The sequence below is a fragment of the Oryzias latipes genome, chromosome 2 (assembly GCF_053564925.1).
Source record: "Oryzias latipes strain Hd-rR chromosome 2, Olatipes_Hd-rR_3.1".
Taxonomy (NCBI): domain Eukaryota; kingdom Metazoa; phylum Chordata; class Actinopteri; order Beloniformes; family Adrianichthyidae; genus Oryzias; species Oryzias latipes.
Window position 1 is genome coordinate 32,118,162 of NC_136238.1, and position 16,706 is coordinate 32,134,867.

General features: G+C 40.9%; 2 protein-coding genes across 11 annotated transcripts in view; one reads left to right on the top strand and one right to left on the bottom strand.

Annotated features, from left to right (window-relative positions):
- The window catches only part of LOC144986851 (uncharacterized), an 82,184-nt gene extending 73,166 nt beyond the window's left edge, over window positions 1–9,018 (top strand). For 6 of the 8 annotated variants that reach the window (XM_078935290.1, XM_078935297.1, XM_078935304.1 and 3 more), the window contains one exon: window positions 5,370–9,018. In XM_078935290.1, the coding sequence (XP_078791416.1) occupies window positions 5,370–6,997 (1,628 nt within the window). In that variant the 3' untranslated portion in view covers window positions 6,998–9,018. Of the gene's footprint in view, window positions 1–512; window positions 2,563–5,369 lie in introns of those variants that run through there. The other 2 variants (XR_013650710.1, XM_078935321.1) reach the window with 2 other exon arrangements.
- The window catches only part of LOC101164420 (uncharacterized), a 736,165-nt gene that overhangs the window by 240,282 nt on the left and 479,177 nt on the right, over window positions 1–16,706 (bottom strand). The window lies entirely within an intron of this gene.

A 16,706-nucleotide genomic window follows, 5' to 3' on the forward strand; every position in this document is an offset into this window, starting at 1 on the left:
ACAGAGTAGAGAAGAGCTCTGAGAGAATAGCATGAGGATTTTCAGATAAAAACTGTGCATTTTCTAATGCAAAAAAAACAACATTTTGCATTGTCATTTATTGGGGTGTCATGATTTTCCAAATCCTCAATTCGATTGCATTTTCGATTCTAATGTCACTGTTCGATTCGATTCTCGATTTTTACATTTATTCTTTTTAAAGCCCAGATTGTCATTTTTTAAACTAGACTTTAATGCAATATAATATCTGACCTTTGTTTGCAATGTACCACACTACATTGTCAAATTTAAAACTTTAATTGACAACATAATGTAATAATAACTTATACAGGGGTTGACATAGCCCAGAAATTTGCACTGGCCCACAGGGCCAGTAGTTTTTGAAAGTAACTGGCCCTGCCTGAAAGTTACTGGCCCGACACCGCGCACAGCGGGACCCGCCGCTCCGCAGGTGTTTGCAACTTTAGGGGGATCCGGGGGCATGCCCCCCCCCCCCCCCCCCCCCCCCCCCCCCCCGGAAAATTTTAATATGGTGCAATTTGGTGCATTCTGGTGACATCTAGCACTTATTTCTACACTTTTCAATGACTGAAAATAGAGCATATCAAACTTAAATCTGCTCTAGTCTGTTTCAGATGTTTTGAAGAGAGCACTACAGTGTAGTAGTAACACTAGTTAAGAAGTTTTCATGGTGCTTCTAATCACTGCTATTTCACATTTGTTCCTAATCAATAGTTAAGAAGTTTTATTTACTTTTCTGCTCTGACTGCCTTGAGGTTCTGCTTTTTGTTACTGTTGCAAAGTTACATTTACTATTTAGTTACTTAATTAAATTAAATAAAATTAAATTACTGAGATCATTCAGCTAACTAGAAATAGTTACTTCTTACAGTGTTGTAAAGAAAAACAAAATGAAGTAGTTTGACATTATACTGCATTTGAGTCTGAGATTCAGGTATTTGGAGTTGCCTTTGATTCTTTGACATTCAGCTTAAAGCTTAGTGTATACAGTTTCATCTTCAATGCAATCATTAAATATCTTGCTGGCCATACTACTAATTCCACCCATTACTCCATGTAACATATTCCTATCTATTCCTGCCATGTCTTCCACATCTCACATGCTTCAGTCTCTGAACACTAGCCACGTTTAAATGGGCAAAAGTAATCGGAATGAACGCCTGATCGGAAGGAAAATGCGTCATGTAAACACACCGTTCGGAATACTCTGCCCCGATCAGACTCGTTCAGATCTAAATTTCTTTCCTATGGAGATAGGTGGGTCATACCGATTGTTTATCCGATCGTGGAGCATGTAAACGGTTCATTCCGACCGTGTGTCACTACTGCTCTGGGTTACGTCATGCATAGACGGTGTTTCGCTGAGAGAAAGCTTTGGAGCTCATACGGGACCGGCCAGCTGCTCTGCGGACGCCCCGTGAAAAGCGCCGCTCTGCTCTCGCCCCGCTGGCGAGGGAGATGCGAGGGAGGAGCTCTTCGTGCCCCGTGACCCAGCACCCGAGCTCTCCGTCCCGGTTCGGGTGCCGGTGGACCGAGTGAACCATGTCTCAGAGTCTGAGCAGAGCAGCCGGACTTATTAATATGTGTTTGAGGGGAGGGTGCTTTCTTACGTGTGCGTTTTGTTGTATGTAATATGTGGGAGACATGGATCCGTCCCGTCGCTCTGGGTTAGCGGCTGCCGGCTTTAGGAGAACCGCGTCTGAGAAGAGCATGGACCGCCAGCACACACATTGGCTTTGGGGCGGTGTGTGCTCAGAGCAGAAATGCCTCTTGGTGCTAAGAAACCGTTGAAACAAACACGAGGATTTGTGTTTCCAGTTGTGTCCCGACAAAATAAAGACTGATGTTATTCCCAGACATTTGCGTGCAGCCAATATGCAGATTACAGCTTTTCCCGCATGGTCCTGGATTTTGTGTCAATCAAAAGGCTAATCTTGTTAGCGCGTGTTAGCCTTCCAGCTCTGTTTCATTGACAAAAAAGCACTGATCACATAGATTAAATATAACTATGAGCGAACAGGCGCTTCATAATATTCATGACATTGATAAAAGCACGTTTGGAAGATTGTCTCGTATTACGGAGCTGCAGCACATGCTGTCTGTCTGTGGCAGCGGTTTGTTTACAACGGGACCTAGTTTGGCATCCGGGTAATTTTACACTACTCCGCATGCCCAGATGATTCATTCCGACTGTAAGTGTGAGCCATGGGAACGTTTGTTCTAATCGGAAAAAGGTTTTCTGTGCCCGTGTGCACGGGTGAATTTTAACCCGACCATTGATCCGATCAAGATATTCTGCCCATGTAACCGCGGCTACTGATGCCAAGCTGCTGATGGAAAAGTTTCATCAACCAGGAAGTGAAGTTGGTTCCCAGGTCTGTCAGAATTTCATCAGGTATTCCTACCCTGGAGAAAAACTGAATTAACGCTCTCATGACTACAGGAGCTGTAATGGTGTGCCGGGGAAAAGCTTCTAGGAACCGTGTAGCATAATCAGAGACCACCAGGATTTACTCGTGACTCGGGATGGGTATTGTTAAGGTTACTACTACTCTTATTGATACTGCTTATCGATCCGGCATTTTAACGGTAGTCTTATTGATACTTTTTGAGGACGAAAAATAAACAAATAAATAAAAAATGGCAAATTATGAACACAGTGTTTTATTTTGTCATTATGTAACAGCATTGTTTTTTAACAAAACATTTGACTTTATACATGAGAATGTTCCAATAAAAACATGGAATGCACATGGATGTGCTAGACCAGGGGTCTGCAACCTGAACCTCTCTAAGAGCCATTTGGATCAGTTTCCCACTGAGATGAAAGCACAGGGAGCCACAACACTAGATGTGTTAGAAAAAAGGTTTTTGCCGATAAATAATGATAGTTCATTTGACAATACTTGTATTGATTCAAAATGCTGTCAGGATATTTATTTTATTATTTGTATTCTTTATGAGAGTGATCTTTCCTTTGATCTTTTGTCCATTTTTCACAACCTTCAATAGACTTTTCTGTCTGTCAAACACCAGAGTTAAGATGAGTGGGATGATGGAAACAAATTCACTTTGATGTAGACTCCTTTCTATTTATTTTCTTTAAATCCATTTAACCCAAATCATTATATTAATTTTATGGATGACAACTATGTTTTAATAGGAAGCAGCTGTTAGTTTGTTGGTTGTGGTCTGGAATCATACGGTCATCGTAGCAGCAAGTTGACAGTGGGGGCGCCCTGACGCAAATTTAATTCGTTTTAAGCGAAAATGGGTGATCTTAGTCTAAGGGGATGAAAGGATTTTTTTTATTTTTTTGGGCGCTCACCTGTCCCCTGCGAGATCGCCACCAACTCTGTCGGCTTTCACAGCTGCAGACACGCCCACTCAGTGTGCTTATGATGCTCTCTTCCTTCTGCCTTCTCGGTACTACCTGACGGTGTTAAAGGCACCACGAGACTCTGAGAACATGGTGGTTATTTTACAAAAACACAGAGAGCCGCAGCATTTTGGACCGTTTAGCTCTTTCTGCCATCCTAAAACTTTGGCAGCGTTCCTGTGCGCGCCCCCCGCATACTGTCTAAACAACAGCCCCGCCCCCCGTGCACACAAATAGTCAGACAGACCTCTCCTCTTCAGAGAGAATAGCGAAACTAATATAATCATTAATTAAAGCAAAATTGACTGACTTGTAGAGTTAATTATGGCAGATAACGTTTATATCTTGTGGGACCCAAAAAAAGCGACTTCTCCAGTACCGATAGCAGAACCGTTGAGGTCAGATCTTAACGATACTGCTGATATTGCTGATGTTCTCACTGTTTGGCCTCACCATCCCTCCCAGTGGCATCTTTTGGCTTTAGGTGGCACTCAAAGTGTTATGTATCAGTTTAGCTTTCGCCTGTCATATCAGTCATGTTTTCGACTACATTTCTCAGAAGTCCTGTGCTGGACTTGGTGTAATCCTATGGGCTCCCCTTTGTTTTGCATCTTCTTGGTGTTTTCTCTGTGTTCTATTTTCCTCCATTATCACCGGTCTTTTGCATTTCTCTGGTCGCGACTTGTATTCGAATCTAGAATTCCGCTTTGTTTAAGTAAGACATATGGTCCTATGACCATTTAGTATTATTTCTGCCATGGATCTCTGGTTTATTGATGCATGCCACTATGTCATCCCTTGTGTTTGTGCAGCACGTCCTTAATTCAATCTTTGGTTGTATAATTAAGAATTTGTCTCTGTTGGGCCACCTGAATTTTGCTATGTGCATTTTTCCCCACGGCCATCTTGTTTTCTTGTTCTGGGTAGCTCAGTCCTTGACCTCCGTGTTCCTGTTGTTCTGGATGTTTGTCTTTTTTTTTGGTCTCTAATTCTCAATGCTATGAGTGGTTTTGTTATGACGCTGACTGTTTGGATCTTTGGTCTCCCTCCACTTGTTTTCTGATGGTCAATCCTCTCCCGTCATAATTCCGCTGAGACTTTGAGGGCTGCGTCACTTCTCACGATTTGCGCAGCTGCACTGTGTCCTGTGCGTCTGTTCCTCTTTGAGTAATTATGAAAAAGAGAATTTCTGCATGTTCTGCTGCAGCTAATCATATATCTGTGTTATCTTTTCACCAGTACAGAGTTCCCTCGTTTTATTGCAGGAGTTTCGTTGTAAACATAACCGTGATCGCTGAAATCCAAGGAGTCTGATTACAGAAGTTTATGGCAGTAAAACTCCTCACTGACTAAATATACTTTTCTCAGACAGACATGAACATTTTCATCCTTTTCTCTTGTTTGAAATCTCAAACTTTCATGGAAATTAAGTCCAGGATCTTAGAATAAAAACAAAGATCTGATGGATCAAAGATTTCTGTATATCTGAAGAGCTCCGCGTTTCTGTACAGGAGACACGGCACGGACTGAGGAGATTGATTGACATGGTCTCCAGCCAATCAGGACACAGAACAGGGTGCTGTTTAAAAAACGCAGCATAATCGCTCTAAAAAAATAAACTAAACCGGTAAAGACGAACTGCGACGTAGAAAGAGAAGACTCTCTTCTGTTATGTTTGACAGGAATTTTAGAGGGTTTCAGGTTGGAGCACAGACTGCAGAAGGGGGAAATAAAATGTCACTTCTTGATCATGTGGGCAGATAAAAAAACACGGGCCTCTGATATTGTTCAGTGGGCCTGACCAAACATGGGGGCAAGCCGGATTAAGCCCACGGGCCGTAGTTTGCCCACCCCTGAACTAGTGTGAAATATATGACTGAGCAGTTTTCGACTTTTATTGGTGTTTGCCAATACACAAATTCATTTAAAAGTATAAAAAGGGCTTTTTCTTATGTTTGTATTCCTGCAGCACTCCCCCAGCATTGGATGACTGAAGAGGAAGATCAATGCAACCAGCAGAGGAACTTTAAAGTGGAACAGGAAGAACCGGAACATCCACAGACTAAAGAGGAACCAGGGGAAGTCTTCATCAGTCAGGATGAAGATCAGATTGATCTGAAGCAGGAGACTGATACCTTGATGGAGATTCCTACTTATGAGGAAGATGAGAACAGTGAAGCAGATCTAAACAATCAGCAGAGGAACTTCAGAGTGGAACGTGAGGAACCAGAACCTTCACAAACTGATGAGGAACAAGGGGAGCAACAATTTCAACAGATTAAAGAGGAACCAGAACCACCACAGATTAAAGAGGAATCAGGGGAACTCTGCATCAGTCAAGATGAAGATCAGCTTGATCTGAAGCAGGAGACTGATACCTTGATGGAGATTCCTACTTTTGAGGAAGATGAGAACAGTGAAACAGATCTAAACAATCAACAGAGCTTTAATGTAACTGATAGTCATGATGGAGGAAACCAACATGAAGAATCAACATCAACTACAGATGCAGAGACAGACCCACAGAACAGAGATCAGAGGAAGAGGAGGGACAGAAGTCATGTCCAAACTGGGTCTGATGAAAGATATTGTGCATCTAAAAAATGTGGTAAAAAGTTTAGTGGGCGGCCTCAGTTGAAATTTCACATGAGAACTCAAACAGGAAGGAAGACATTTTCTTGTAAAAACTGTGAAAAAAGTTTCAGTTATAAATTTAATCTCAAAAAACACAGGACAACTCACACAGGAGAAAAGCCTTTTTCTTGTAAAGAATGTAAAAAAAGTTTTAGTCAAATATCTCATCTCAAAACACACATGAGAACTCACACAGGAGAGAAGCCTTTTTCTTGTAAAGAATGTGATGCAAGTTTTAGTCACAGATCTAGTCTAGAAACGCACATGAGAACTCACACAGGAGAGAAGCCTTTTTCTTGTAAAGAATGTAAAAAAAGTTTTAGTCAATTATCTAGTCTCAAATTACACATGAGAACTCACACAGGAGAAAAGCCTTTTACTTGTAAAGAATGTGATAAAAGTTTTAGTCAATTATCTCATCTCAAAACACACATGAGAACTCACACAGGAGAGAAGCCTTTTTCTTGTAAAGAATGTGATGCAAGTTTTAGTCACAAATCTAGTCTAGAAACGCACATGAATGCTCACACAGGAGAAAAGCCTTTTTCTTGTAAAGAATGTAAAAAAAGTTTTAATCAATTATCTAGTCTCAAATTACACATGAGAACTCACACAGGAGAAAAGCCTTTTACTTGTAAAGAATGTGATGCAAGTTTTAGTCACAGATCTAGTCTAAAAACACACATGAGAACTCGCACAGGAGAAAAGCCTTTTACTTGTAAAGAATGTGATAAAAGTTTTAGTCACAGATCTAGTCTAAAAACACACATGAGAACTCACACAGGAGAAAAGCATTTTTCTTGTAAAGAATGTGATAGAAGTTTTAGTCGTATACATCATCTCAAATCACACATGAGAACTCACACAGGAGAAAAGCCTTTCCCTTGCAATAAATGTGATGCCAGTTTTAGTCGAATACCTCTTCTAAAAACACACATGAAAACTCATACAGGTGAGAGATAGTTTTTATGGCTGATTAATGGCTCAGTCATAAATATAATCTAGTAAAATACATTAGAACTCACACAGGTGAGAAGCTTTTCTTTTTTAACGAAAACATTTTTTTATAAAGGATTTACAGAAAAATTTCAACTACGAAAACAGAAAAACATAGAGCAGAAAACTTGTACAGTATATGGGAAAATATTGTGAAAAAGCCATTTGGTCGTTTTTTATTTTTTTTATTTTTGTTTTTAAAAGAAAGAACTTTTTTTGTTTATATACAAAAAAGAAAAATGTTGGAATATTTCAAGCCTTAGTTTAATTTAGTGAATTTATTGTATAAGTTTAAATAAAACGATGGGGAAAAAAGAACATTCTAACAAATTTTTATGTCAAAAACATTTAGTGATCATGTTTAACCCTTGTGCTATTCTAGACACTTTACCATTGGGAGTTGGGTCATCTAGACCCACTAGACAGTGCCCTGAACAATTTTTCTTCAATGATTTGTGATCTTCACTGGTGTCTATGGATTACATGAATATGTTCCACCTTTGTTATGGTAGGGAGAACACGTCAATGCAAGGATGGGGTCATCTAAGATAGCACAAGGGTTACAAAGTGTGTTGTGTCCTTCCTGCCAGCGACTGCTTTGGTATTGGAGGGGTAAATTATCTCAGTCAGACTGGTGGACTGGTTGTATTCTGCACCATCCCATATTGCCAAAATTGCCTAAATCTTTTTCAGTGACTACCCCCAAGCTGGTGGCCTCAATGACACAGAGCATTGATGTAGTAATTCAGTTCAAAGGAGGCATTAACTACATTTTGTCCTGCCATTGTTTTTTTTTTTATTATTTTAGACAAAACTTATTTAGTTGACCATTGTTGTATTTTCTGATAAGACAATGTTTATGTTGTCAAAGTGTGTACATTATTATGAGAAATGTTTTGTAAACATCTTTGATTTTTTGTCATATTTTCATTGTTGTTTTAGGCTAAAAGAAGGGACTTCAGTTTTTAATTTGTCAAGGCATGTGAGCTAGTAACCATTGAGTGAAAAAAGATTCTTTTAAATCCACTAACTAATGGAATCACCATGAATCAGCAAATTCTGCAGCTTCAATATGCAATGTTTTAAAACATAAAGTGTTGCAGAACTTTTAGGATGGAGAAACTGTGGAGAACATTTTCATGTGAATCATCTTTTAAGCTGTTTGTTCCCTTTTGGGGTCATGAAGGCAGGGGACATCCTGCATCCAGTCTGTCACAGGGCCCATGTACTCTCACATTCACATCTAGGGACAATTTAGACCAACCAATCGATCTATGAAGCATGTTTGGGATGGAAGCTGGAGTCCCCAGAGAAAACTCACACATGCACAGGGACAAACATGCAAACTCAACTGTTTTCAGATCCTCCAACCAGGACTTGAACCGAGGGTCTTCTTGCTTTGAGACAAGAGCGCTAACCACTGCACCACCGTGCAACGTGACAAGACTGAGGTTTATGTTTTTGTTGTTTATGTTACGGCTGAACGTAACCAGAATGTTGATGGAAACTTGTTTGAAGTTACAAACCCCATTTCTTTCTTTCTATATAAATCTTTGTGTTTGTATCAATTTTGTTTATTTTGATCTTTGGTTCTAAATGAGGCTGATTTAATACATATAGTTTAAACTTTTTCATACATCCTGTAAAAATACATACCTATAGTAACTGTACAAACATATTCTATTAAAAAGCAAGAATCGTGTTTCGGTCTGTGAAACGTTGAGCTTAATTCATGAATTGAATTGGATCGCCACCTAAGGAACGATCCATAGTCTTAGTAGAACCGCATCTCTACCATTTAGTGAGGAAAGGATTTTCCTAAAAATTTATTCAAGAAGATTTGGATAAAAAACCAGACTGGTGTTTGTGTCTGGTGTTCTTGTGATTCCTGTTTTCTAGTAGACATTAGAACTGTTCCTCTGTTCTTTTTGGTTCTCAGTGTTCTGTTCCAATCTTTACTGTGAATAATAAAATGGACGTGAACATCAGTCAGAAGTGTGGAGTCTTTCCCACAGTGTGGGTTTCTGCTGTTTGTTGGTTCTCTGCTGGTTCCAAAGCAGGACTCTGTTCCAAAAAAGTTCAGGGTAAATTAATTGATGTTCCACACTTGGTTCCAAATATGCATGGAACTTTAAATATGAAGGACTGCATTCACTGTGAAACAATTATTTATTCAAAGACGTGAGCATAAAATGACTTTTAAGGAGAATAAATGTTAAAACTTTTAGACCAAATGGAGACTGAAGCATTTTTCTTTTTAAATATCTGTGAAAAATATCACATTTATCTAAAAATCAGAATCACACTTTAGAACAACTGTTTTTCCTGTTTTTATTGGACTAATGTTCACCATCTGCTTAGCAGAAATATTTAATGTTGACAGGGCTCCAGACTAACTTTTTTCACTAGGAGCACAGTGGCCCCCAACTGAAAATTTTAGGGGCACAACCAGAAAATTTAGGGGCGCATACCGTAAATCAAAATTCTAACCCAATCTAATTTCCACTGTACTATTAATAAATACTTTAATGATAGATGCAGAAATTGCTGTTTCAAATTCAGTGTCACATTTTAATCTGCACTTTTGAAGATGCAACAACAAGGTAAACTGACAGCAGCATCGCTGTCATGACAGTACAAATAGTAAAGAAAATACCATACATTTAGAATCATAAAAAGGTTTTTAGTAACAAAGTGATTACCAGAGTAACCTTTCGGTCATTTCATAGTTACATCAATACTTAAATGTATGTAAACATTAAGGGATGGAAATTCATGTTGGCAACACCAAATAGGTGCAGCCAATGCACAATAAGCGCTTTTTTTTTTTAAAACTTGTCCTGTCCAACAGCTGGGCAGACAGATGAGAGCTGATGGCCTCTTGTGTTGGACATATTTTACTTTAACTACAGAGGTTATTAAACTTCATACAAACCAGAGGTATGTCTGAATAAACCCCTTTTGTAATTGAGGCCAAACTTTATTGATTTCAACCATGTTTAAAAATCTTTGGTGTTGGACCGGACGGAAAAGGAAAGGAGGGAAGAAGAGAGAGGGACGTTAGAGAGGGGGGGGGGGGGGGGTTAGGAGAGTGATAATAGGAGGGGAAGGGGGATAAGACAATCAAGCAGCATAAAGCAACAAGTTTACTGGTTGTTTATCATTACGGTAAGGTTCAAATGTAGTACAAAAAGGGCGGAGCCTGTCCACACACACACTCAAATGTTATCAACACACCTGCTAGCTGCAAAAATGTCCACATGTCAACATGTACACAAAACAGATAGTGTTAACACGCATACCTATGCCTTTAAACCAACTAGTGTGAAATATTTCAGTCATTCAATCATGCAAATTGTTAGTTCAAAGGTGAGCCAACACCTGTGCTCAGGTGAGTGTTTATATTCTTCTAAAATGGATGGAGGAATGTGAAAAGAAGGAGGGAGAGTGCCCAGCCATCCCCACCCCAAGACCCCCACCGCAGCAGCAGCGGCAGCCGGAACCCCCCCCCAACGACACAGCAGCAGGCAGGGGACAACCGCCCCCCGGGCGACCAAATCCGCCACCCAGGCCAGGACCAGCAGGACCGCCGTGAGGCCCCCAGAGCCAGAGAGAAGGGAAGCATGGGGGGAAGGAGAGCGCAGCCCAGCCCAACCAGGAGAGCAGCCCCCCCCCGCCACAATAAGTGTATTTGAGATCACCCAGATGGTTGCAACGCTGCACAGATCACCTGGGGCCTGTTTCAGAAAGGAGGTTAAGTGTAAACTCTGAGTGCATTAACCCTGAAATCAGGGAAACCCTGGGTTTTCCGTTTCAGAATGGGAGGTTTGTTAAACCAGAGAAAGCAGAGTAAGTCAAACCCGTTTCTGAAAGAGAGGTAACTTCTACTCGGAGTCCGTATCCATGGTTACTTACGCTGTGAACCTAACCTGGTCGGGAGCAGGTTTTATTCTCCAAACTCTAAGTTTCTGCCGGTCCCCTCCCCTTTTTAAAGACGAAGCGGTATTTGTCGCTTTAACCTTCATTGCCCACATTTCCGTCATACAGAGACGGTCTAAGTGACAAGAATGGCTTGTCCTTTTTTGGAGGACCCAATAGACGAGGAGGCTGCATTAATTCGTAGAGAATTATATTTACCTCGTACGAGGATTTTGAGAAGACTCGATTTCTTGTCATTTCCCCATACGTTTTTGTTTTAGCTTTACCGTTTTTCGTTGCAGTCAATTACATATATACAATGAAAACAACATTAGGTATTGCTATTTAGATGTTTCATATGTCAAATATTGTCAACAAAGCCTACATCCATGACATGCTCAAATTTGACCTGATTGAATTATGTTTTTATACTTCATTTTTAGCTGCTGCCATGTTCTTTTAATTCCTGCAGGATTGCATCTACATGAAAATGAAATCAGGGACATTGAATTAGATTAATGTAACAATTACTTTTTGGAAACACAATTTGCTAGCACTGCTTACTTTCTTAATCCCATATAAACCTATACCACTTGATCAATACAAGGGTAGTGTTGCAGCGTGTGTGTGCTGAGCGGGGTGCGATCCACGAGAGACAAGGGGAGGGGCAAGTGCAGGTGCAGATGGGGGGGGGGGGTGAGCACGGAGCAGAGGTGTGTGCGTGATATATATTGTGTGTTCGGAGGACGGAGCACTTAGTTAAATAAAGAGAAGGTGTCATTCCCAGAATAACTGTTTTGGAGTCATTCTTAATCCGCTCTGGAGGTTGAGGGTTTCGAACGGGAAGTGAACCCCGAAGGAGAATTCCCTTCGGCCCTGAAGGAAATCTCCCCTGCGCTTCTGACCACGGTCGGAAAGACGAGAGAAAAGAAAGGAGAAGTCTTCGCGCAGCGAAAGGTTCAACAGTAGACAAAAGTTCACTTTGAAAAACACAATTGCATGTATTAATGTTAAACTGACCAACGTTTGCAAGAAGGGAAAGTTAACAAAAAAGTCCTCTAAACATTACCGACGTTAAATGCATTTTCCCCCAGATTGGTTCTGTACACTATGCAGCATTTCATGCATTTACACCAGGAATAACACTTCAAAAGTAGATCTAAATATCACCATTTTTTATTTCACTCCTTACGCTATTTAAAAAGTTATGACAGCCAATATTTTATAACAATGATTTAAATGCAAACTTGCGTATTAACTTGAGCAGCTATGTTTTCCACACTAACTGTCTCTGTTTTGCAGATGCAGCGGTGTTGCTTTTCTTCTGGAATATGTGCTCATATTCACTGTAACTCTGCAGCAGCACGTCAAGTTCAGCTGGCGAAAAATACGCAGACCTCTTTTTTTCACGGTTGCCATGGTGACTCGTGATATCTGCGCTCCATTGATAATGGCTTCTTATAGACGCGGTGCGCACGCTCACCTCCGAATCAGTCCACTCAGAGTTGATTGATCTAACTCCGATCAGCTTCTCTGAAACAGAAAACTCAGAGTTGTTAATCTCCCAATTGACCAACTCAGAGTTCAAGTTCAACCACAGAGTTGGTCGAACCTCCTTTCTGAAACAGGCCCCTGGTGTAAGACATATATTTTTGTTTTTGCTCCAACATCACCTGTCAATCAAAACAAAAAGGGGTGGGAGCAAGGCGCCAACCTACGTGAACACAGCTGGAAATTTAGTACTGCACTGACTGAAAGCTGCCCTACAGACTACAAAACAATGCATTATGGGACATGTGTCCTGATGGGTTTTTGTAGTTCAGTGATCAATTAAAATAATTTAAAATGCCAAGTGATTAAAAAAAGGCTACATACATTAAAAAATGTAAAATAATTATAAAACATATAATATCAGAAATTACAGATCATACTAAGGGGGAGAGGCATATTAAAAGTAAATTGAATGTCAAGGACTACAACTTCCTGTTCTCCTTCAGTCACGCTTTAGCTTCGCCTTCATGCCCCCCCCCCCCCCCCCCCCCACGATCCAGGCGCGGCGCTGGTTCATCATTAACACATCTATCGTTACATTTTCCCCACGTGTTTTAAATGTGTCTCAGACAAAATCGTGTTGTCGCTCACACGTCTTTAATGTCAGAGCCCCGTTAGCTGTCACGCATGTAGGTGTGGGACATTTATTCTCCTCAGCTGACCATCTCCCGCGGAAGCAGTGTGCTGCAGTGACAGCCGTGCATGATGAGAACTGTGGTTTGCTTCGCGAGTTTGAGACCCCTGCTGTACACTCTGGCACTGGTACACTAGCTGCAGGTCGGAAGAACGAATCAATAGTTCGCTTGCTCATAGCTCAGACTCACATATCAGGTTGTGATGATATTTGTCTCCGTTTCCTTCCCACAGATGTTTATGCGCGCTCGATTATCTCGAGGCCCCTCCCCCTACACGCATTTTAGCCACTCACAGTGGCTTTCCCTATTCTTCTCACATGCAGTGGCCGCCTCACACACAGGCATCATGCGAGTGTGTGTGTTTGCGTCTTATTGATTATTTCATTGATCATTGACTTGCCCCTTCCATGTTTAATGTATAAAAAATACGGAGGGTGGGGGGGGCAAATTTACTGGTAGCACATGTGCGACTGGATATAAAATTCAGTCGCACACTCTCAAATTTTGGTTGCAAAACGCGACCATTTAGTCGCAGTCTGGAGCCCTGGTTGAGCTGTTTACTTGTATCACTTTTGTTGATTTTGATCTTCGGTTTGAAGTGATGCTCATTTAATACATATAATTTAAACTTTCATACATCCTGTAAAATTACATAGCTATAATAACGGTACAAACATATTCTATTAAAAAGCAAGAATCGTGGTTCTCTTTCCCTCTGCGCCTTCCTTGATCTCTGGCTCTGGGGGCCTCGCGGCGGTCCTGCTGGCCCTGGCCTGGGTGGCGGTCTTGGTCGCCCGGGGGGCGGTTGTTCCCTGTTCCCTGCCTGTTCCCTTGTGGCGTTGGGGGAATTCCGGCGGGGGTATGGGTGTGGGGGTGGCTGGGCGCTCCTCCTCCTTCTTTTCACATTCCACCATCCATTTTAGAAGAACATAAACACTCACCTGAGCACAGGTGTTAGCTCACCTTTGCATTAACAGTTTGCATGATTGAATGAATGAAAGATTTCACACTAGTTGGTTTAAAGGCATAGGTATGCGTTTGTGAACACTATTTTGTGTACATGTTGACATGTGGACATTTTTGCAGCTAGCAGGTGTGTTGATAATATTTGAGTGTGTGTGAACAGGCCCCGCCCTTTTTGTACTACATTTGAACCGTACCGTAACGATAAACAACCAGTAAACCTGTCTGCTCTATGCTGCTTCATGGTCTTACCCCCCTTCCCCTCCTATTATCACCCTCCTACCCCCCCCCCCCTCTCTCTAACGTCCCTCTCTCTTCTTCCCCTCTTTCCTTTTCCGTCCGGTCCAACACCAAAGATTTTCAAACATGATTGAAATTAATAAAGTTTGGCCTCAATTACAAAAGGGGTTTATTCAGACATACCTTTGGTTTGTCTGAAGATGAATAACCCCTCTTGTTAAAATAAAATATGTCCAACACAAGAGGCCCTCAGCTCTCATCTGTTTGCCTAGCTGTTGGACAGGACAAGTTAAGAAAAAAAAAAAAAAAAAAAAAAGAATCGTGGTTCGATATGTGAGCCGTTGAGCTTGATTCATGAATTGAATCGGATCGCCACCTAAGGAACGATCCACAGTCCAGAAAAGGTTTTCCTAAAAATGTATGAAGGAAGATTCGGATAAAGAACCAGACTGGTGTTGGTGTTCTTGTGATTCCTGTTTTCTAGTAGACATTAGAACTGTTCCTCTGTTCTTTTTGGTTCTCAGTGTTCTGTTCCAATCTTACTGTGAATAATAAAGTGGACGTGAACATCAGTCAGAAGTGTGGAGTCTTTCCCACAGTGTGGGTTTCTGCTGTTTGTTGGTTCTCTGCTGGTTCCATAGCTGGACTCTGTTCCAAAAAGCAGAGTATATGACGTTACCGGGGTAAGTTTAAGGGTAAATTAATTGATGTTCTACACTTTTGGTTCCAAATCTGCATGGAACTTTAAATATGAAGGACTGCATTCACTGTGAAACACGTATTTATTCAAAGACGTGAGCATAAAATGACTTTTAACCCTTGTGCTGTCTTAGATGACCCCACCCTTACATTGACGTGTTCTCCCTACTATGACAAAGGTGGATAAAGGTGGAAAGATTTCATGTAATCCATGGACACCAGTGAAGATCACAAATCATTAAAGAAAAAAGGTTCAGAGCACTGTTTAGAGGGTCTAGATGACCCAAATCCCAATGTTAAAGTGCCTAGGATAGAACAAGGGTTACGGAGAATAAATGTTTAAACTTTTAGACTAGATGAGACTGAAGCATTTTTCTTTTTAATATCTGTGAAAAATATCACATTTATCTAAAAATCAGAATCACACTCCAGAACAACTGTTATTCCTGTTTTCTATTGGACTAATGTTCACCATCTGCTGAGGAGAAATATCTAATGTTGAACTGAACTGTTTACTTTTTTTCACGAGTTTGTTCATAAAACACAATTTGTGTGCAGTAAAGACAGCCGTTATAAAGCCTTATATATCTTATAACATGTTTAATAGTATAAAATAAAACCAGTGTGTTTGTGACTGAAAGAATGATGAAACACCTCTGCTGTTTGGACACTTTGACCAGCAGAGGGCAGCAGAACTTTCAGCAACTCTGGATCTGATCCCACAAAAACAATCCATGGATGATCAGATTTCAGAAGATTTGAAGGATCAAAGACAAAGATGTTCTGAAGAGAAGATGTGAGAAGAAAGTCCAGAATGAATCCACTCTGACTTCTCCTCATGTCTCTGAAGCTTGTGTCTTCATGTCTTCACCTCAGAGTTTCTTCTGGATTCCATGTGGATCAATAATATTGATCATGTTCTGTTGTCATTTTCCATCAGAACTTCAGGCTTTTCTCTGCTGATGATCTCTGAGCTGAACTTCTTGGAGGAATTCCTGAATCTGGGATTTGGAGCAAACAGTCAGAACAAAGGAGGTTTCCATTTCTTCTAAGCTCTGCCAGAAGAAAAGAGCTGAAGCTTGAAGCTGAAGCAGCATTTGCTCAGAGAATCTGTCCTCCAGACCAACAAGTCCCACCACAGCCTTGAAGACGTTTCCAGAAGCAGCAGCAGACTGTGTTCCCATGACGATGCTGAAGTCAGCTGCTGCTCTGCAGGAGAAAGTCTGCAGCTCCTCAGTCAGGAAGCTCTTTCAAGCTCGTGCACATCTGTCAGTGCAGCAGCAGAAAGCCTGTTTCCCTGCAGGAAGTCTGAGACTTTTCAAAGTAAGAGCCTCATGTTGGCAGAGATGGGTTGGATTCTTTGATGCTCCAGTGTCTTTTGGATTCAGGATGAGTTCATGGAGATCTAGAAATCCCACCATGATGATCATCCTTGAGGAATTTCAAAATAAAAGACTTACAAACACCACAATCACTGCTGGATGATAAATACATTTACTCTTTATTTTCTGTTAATAAATAATATTTATCAATAAATCCTTGATTGTAAATGATGGATCTAATGTTGAAAAGAAGTCAAAGTGCTGACTCAGCACAGATCAAAGGAGACACAGATGATTTCCTGGAATGAAGAAAACATCAAACATCATGATGTGATCTGGAACTGAGCT